Below are 5274 nucleotides of genomic sequence, written 5' to 3'. Positions count from 1 at the left end.
TTAAAGCACAGTTTTATATTTTGGGATTCCAAGTTACTTTTTATTTGATAAAATGGCTCTACAGGGCATTATCATTCATGATTGCAATAGACTCCTATGTGATTTCTCTATCTCCAGTTTTTTTTCTTTTTACTAGACTTTTTAAAAGGGCAGTTTTAGGGTCACAGAAAAATTGAACAGAAAGTTCAGAGTTCCCATTTACCCTTTCCCCCCACCTTCACATCCTTCCCTACTTTCAATATCCCCCACCAGAGTGGTACATTTGTTATCATCAATGAACCGACATTGACACATCACTATTACTCAAAGCCACTGTTGGTGTTGTACTTTCTATGGTATCATACAGAGTAGTTTCACTGCCCTAAAAGTTCTCTGTGCTCCATTCCTCCTTCTCCCCAACTCCTGGCAACCACTGATCTTTGTACTGTCTCCCTAGGTTTGCATTTTCCAGAATGTCACAGAGTTGGAACTGTACAGTTCCAACTGTACAGCAGCCTTTTCAGATTGGTTTCTTTCACTTAGTAATATGCATTTAAGGTTCCTTTATGTCTTATTATGGCTTGACAACTCATTTATTTTTAGTTCTTAAAGACATTCCATTTCCTGGGTGTACCACAGTTTGTTTATCCATTTACTTACTGAAAGTCATTTTGATTGCTTCCAAATTTTGACAATTACGAATAAAACTGCTGTAAACACCTGTATGCAGGTTTTTGTGGAGACATGAATTTTCAATGTTGTACAGTCTATGGGTTTTGGGCAAACGTGCATCCACTCGCCAGGCACTGAGCATTTGTGTTAGCAAAAAATGTAACAGATTTTTGATACGTATTATGTTAAGTATGGACTCAACTAATTAAAGTATTTTCTGTCTAAGAATATTTTTACTCAGTTAGGAGATCAGTGAAATTCTGCTTTCCATCTTGTCTTTTTCTGAAGCTAAAATGAATTATAAAGTATGCTCATCTGTTATCCATTTTTGTCTTCTCAATGTAATGTCCCATGAAGAAAGCCACAAAAACTTCTGCCTAAGATTTCATCAGATTTGTCTGTCATCTTCTATATGTAATTTTAAAGAAAGTCAATAAAATAATTGAATTCTTATGAGTCATACATAAGTACTTGTGAGTAATTCATTTAAAATGAACCATCATAAATTTATTCAACAGATATATTTCCATATTGACCTTTATATAAAAACTTTATAAATAAGCAAAGAAATTTGATATTTCCTTTTATATGTACTCTCATACTTAGCTTTGGATGTTGTCTTTAAGAATTTGTAAATGAGTAGTTGTTAGCTATGATATTGATCACAAGTAAAATACTAGAAAATAAAATACTGAGAAAAGTTGCATTGTCCTATGATAGTTCAATGAGACAAACATAATTACAGCAAAATTTTATCTTTCTATTTAAAAGACAAATCACCTTGTTTTAAGATGAGGTTAAACCTAAAAATATTGCAAAGGAATTTTATCTACTTCCAAATACCACACACCCCTCATTAGCATACGGGTGTTTAGTAAATCAACTGTTCATCAGTTTCTGAATCCTTCCATGTTACCATGAATGGTTAAGGTGCTCACAGCTTTATCACAGTTACCTATTTTGTAACTTGGCTCCTACGCAGTAAAGTCTGGAGTGAAAACACCCGGGTGGCCCATACCAAAACCATCATTGGTTTTCCCTGGTTGTACAGTGACAGCATAATCAACTAGCAGCAGGCGGCCTTGTTCACATGCATGCACACCGCGACGGGCTGGTACTCACAGCTGGAGAAGACCAGTGGGCAGGAGTGCTCGTCCATGGGGAAGTTGTGCAGTTGCAGCTGGCACTCTGCGTTGATGGTGAGCCTGTGGGAGAGCCAGTGTCACTCTAGAGGCCCACAGCAGCACTGCAAAGGCCCTGGGGGGCAAAGCAGGGGGCGGGTAGACACCAGAGGCAGGAAGGCAAAGCAGGCAGGCAGGAAGGGAGGGAAGGAGGGAGGGAGGCTAGGTGGGCAGCTCCCCTGACCCAGGGCCTGCATACAGGACCCACTCTTGGCAATGTTCCTTCGGTGAGACCGTATGGTTGCTTTTGGATTGTTTTATTTTGTTTTACTTTTAATTCTCAGTAACAGAAAGTATTCCAGTTAGTAAAATTCCAACTGTGTCTAAAAGTACAAGCCATGTCAGAAAGGAGACAAAGCCAGCTGTTGTTTTATGAGTCGTTGTTTTCAATCTATTTGAATTAAATGCTTCCTCCATTTTCAAACTGTGTACTTGTCTAAATAGGTAATATGCCAAATTAATCCACCTGTAGGGGCATTTCCTATCTGGCCCACTCCCCCGTATTTCGCGAGGCACGTGGTTCAATCTATTTGAATTAAATGCTTCCTCCATTTTCAAACTGTGTACTTGTCTAAATAGGTATTATGCCAAATTAATCCACCTGTAGGGGCATTTCCTATCTGGCCCACTCCCCCGTATTTCGCGAGGCACGTGTTGGCTGTGCAGAGAGGGCACACTGCACCCTTCCAGAGCAGACAGGCAGGAGCTTCCACAGAGGGTCTTGGGACCACCGGGACCACCGGCCACGCCTCCCTTCCGCTTTGCAGAGGCTCAGCTTCATTTCAGAGTCTCATTCCTACTGCTTTAAGGTGGAGGAGGAAACCTCTGGAAACCCGCTGTCTCAGTTGACTTCATCATCAGCGCTCCCTGTGGTGGCTTTTAAGTCACTGTTGTTCCCTGCCTGGCAAAACTGTCATTTCCCTGAAACTTCAGAACTCTCTCATCCTCTGCTCATTTTGATTTCGTCTGTGCCTATACTTGTGCTGTGGACACGTGTCTAACGTCAGGAGTCACAGGGTCCTCGTCCTGGCCACCAATGGCCGTAACTAGAAGCTCGGGCTCTGGTTGTGGGGGCGGGGGGGGGAGCTTAGAGGAAAGTCTGGGGCCCAGTGAGCGGGTCAGAGGGCAGCCGAGCCACAGTCCCGCAGGCGCACTTCGGGAGGAGGGAGGGGACAGGCAGGCGGAGCCAAGAACCGAGTCCAGAAGAGACGTCCTGGTGGAATCCCGGCATGGGGTTGTGCCTTTAGAATCGTGGATCGGACCAGCTGGTGGGCACGTGCACAGGGAGTAGAGAGATGGGGGGCTCTGAAGCCGGGGGCGGGCGGGCACGTGCACACTGGGGGGCGCCACCTGCCCCTCCTGCGGAAAGGCGGGAAGGCTGGTCGGGGCGTGCCCCCCTGCTGTGGTGTGCGCCCCTGCTGTGGTGTGCCCCCCTGCTGTGGTGTGCGCCCCTGCTGTGGTGTGCCCCCCTGCTGTGGTGTGCGCCCCTGCTGTGGTGTGCCCCCCTGCTGTGGTGTGCGCCCCTGCTGTGGTGTGCCCCCCTGCTGTGGTGTGCGCCCCTGCTGTGGTGTGCCCCCCTGCTGTGGTGTGCGCCCCTGCTGTGGTGTGCCCCCCTGCTGTGGTGTGCGCCCCTGCTGTGGTGTGCCCCCCTGCTGTGGTGTGCGCCCCTGCTGTGGTGTGCCCCCCTGCTGTGGTGTGCGCCCCTGCTGTGGTGTGCCCCCCTGCTGTGGTGTGCGCCCCTGCTGTGGTGTGCCCCCCTGCTGTGGTGTGCGCCCCTGCTGTGGTGTGCCCCCCTGCTGTGGTGTGCGCCCCTGCTGTGGTGTGCCCCCCTGCTGTGGTGTGCGCCCCTGCTGTGGTGTGCCCCCCTGCTGTGGTGTGCCCCCCTGCTGTGGTGTGCCCCCCTGCTGTGGTGTGCCCCCCTGCTGTGGTGTGCCCCCCTGCTGTGGTGTGCCCCCCTGCTGTGGTGTGCCCCCCTGCTGTGGTGTGCCCCCCTGCTGTGGTGTGCCCCCCTGCTGTGGTGTGCCCCCCTGCTGTGGTGTGCCCCCCTGCTGTGGTGTGCCCCCCTGCTGTGGTGTGCCCCCCTGCTGTGGTGTGCCCCCCTGCTGTGGTGTGCCCCCCTGCTGTGGTGTGCCCCCCTGCTGTGGTGTGCCCCCCTGCTGTGGTGTGCCCCCCTGCTGTGGTGTGCCCCCCTGCTGTGGTGTGCCCCCCTGCTGTGGTGTGCCCCCCTGCTGTGGTGTGCCCCCCTGCTGTGGTGTGCCCCCCTGCTGTGGTGTGCCCCCCTGCTGTGGTGTGCCCCCCTGCTGTGGTGTGCCCCCCTGCTGTGGTGTGCCCCCCTGCTGTGGTGTGCGCCCCTGCTGTGGTGTGCCCCCCTGATGTGGTGTGCGCCCTTGCTGTGGTGTGCGCCCCTGCTGTGGTGTGCCCCCCTGCTGTGGTGTGCCCAGCTGCACTCGGACCTTCGTGGTGAGGACTTGCAGAGAAGCCGACCTAGGTCAGCTGGGAAGTCCAGTGCCCACTGGGGACCTTGGCAAGTGATTCACTCCTTCGGAGCGCAGCTTCTCTGAATCTGCCGGGTTTCTGAGAGGACCACCTGCCGCCGGGAGGACCACCTGCCGCCGGGAGGACCCGGTATGGGAGAGACGCTTGTGGACGCTCTTTTCACTTCCTCCTGTGGTCTCAGGTTTGGCTGCAAGTACATTTGTGAATTCACTCCAAGACGCACGAGTGGACCCTTGTTAACCATATGTTGATAATTTTCACAGCCTACTTACAGCAGAAGTGGGTTCTGAGGAAGGAATGAGTTTATATGCCTTTATTTTTACACATGTGGCCTGAAGACAAACTTTCAGAGTGCTGCAGCATGCCACGCATGTGAGAGAATAGAACTGAGAGATGAAAATAGGGTCTCATCCCGGCAATGGTTTAAATTATGGGTCAGAAATTAGGCCATAAGTAATTAAAGATCCACACAGCATCTTACCTTAAAGTGTAAAGGATTTTCCCGTCATTCCAAATTCTGAGTAGCTGATTGGGTGTGGTGATCCAGTGAGCCTCTGCTGTCTTAGAATTGCGGAAGATCGTGTCTGGGATCCATATCAACCCCACCATGTTGCTGTTCAGAGTCAGTATTTTCATTGTGCTGTTGAACCGAAGGCGACTGTCTGTCCAGGTCTGAGCAAAAAATATATCAATTTGGTATTCCTGAAACAGAGCAAAAAGAGAGACAGGCAGTTCTGTTAATAAATTTTCTGTATTCTTTGTCTTCTTTGTCAAATTTGTTTTCCCTCCATGGTTCCATCCTCACCTCCTTTCTCCTCCTGTGTGTGCCTTACTCAACACAATAAGCATTCAGCGAATGACAGTCAGTCCTATCAGTCAACACTGTGGTAACGTCTGTGACATAACATCACACTTCGTGAGTCCTAAATGGTGACATATGCATAAA

General features: G+C 50.0%; 1 protein-coding gene across 1 annotated transcript; it reads right to left on the bottom strand.

The window, feature by feature from the left end:
- Positions 1 to 1717: 1717 nt before the first annotated feature.
- On the bottom strand, positions 1718 to 5030 carry LOC103581662 (gamma-aminobutyric acid receptor subunit gamma-3-like; the record flags this gene model as incomplete). Its single annotated transcript, XM_008563437.1, has 2 exons — positions 1718 to 1856; positions 4810 to 5030. Coding segments are annotated over 2 exons (360 nt in total), but the record flags the coding sequence as incomplete, so codon positions are not given.
- Between the last annotated feature and the right edge of the window lie 244 nt (positions 5031 to 5274).

This window comes from Galeopterus variegatus, unplaced genomic scaffold (genome assembly GCF_000696425.1).
Source record: "Galeopterus variegatus unplaced genomic scaffold, G_variegatus-3.0.2 Scaffold13628, whole genome shotgun sequence".
NCBI classification, from domain to species: domain Eukaryota; kingdom Metazoa; phylum Chordata; class Mammalia; order Dermoptera; family Cynocephalidae; genus Galeopterus; species Galeopterus variegatus.
The sequence above is the reverse complement of the archived record's forward strand: the minus strand, read 5'-3'. Positions and strand labels throughout refer to the sequence as shown.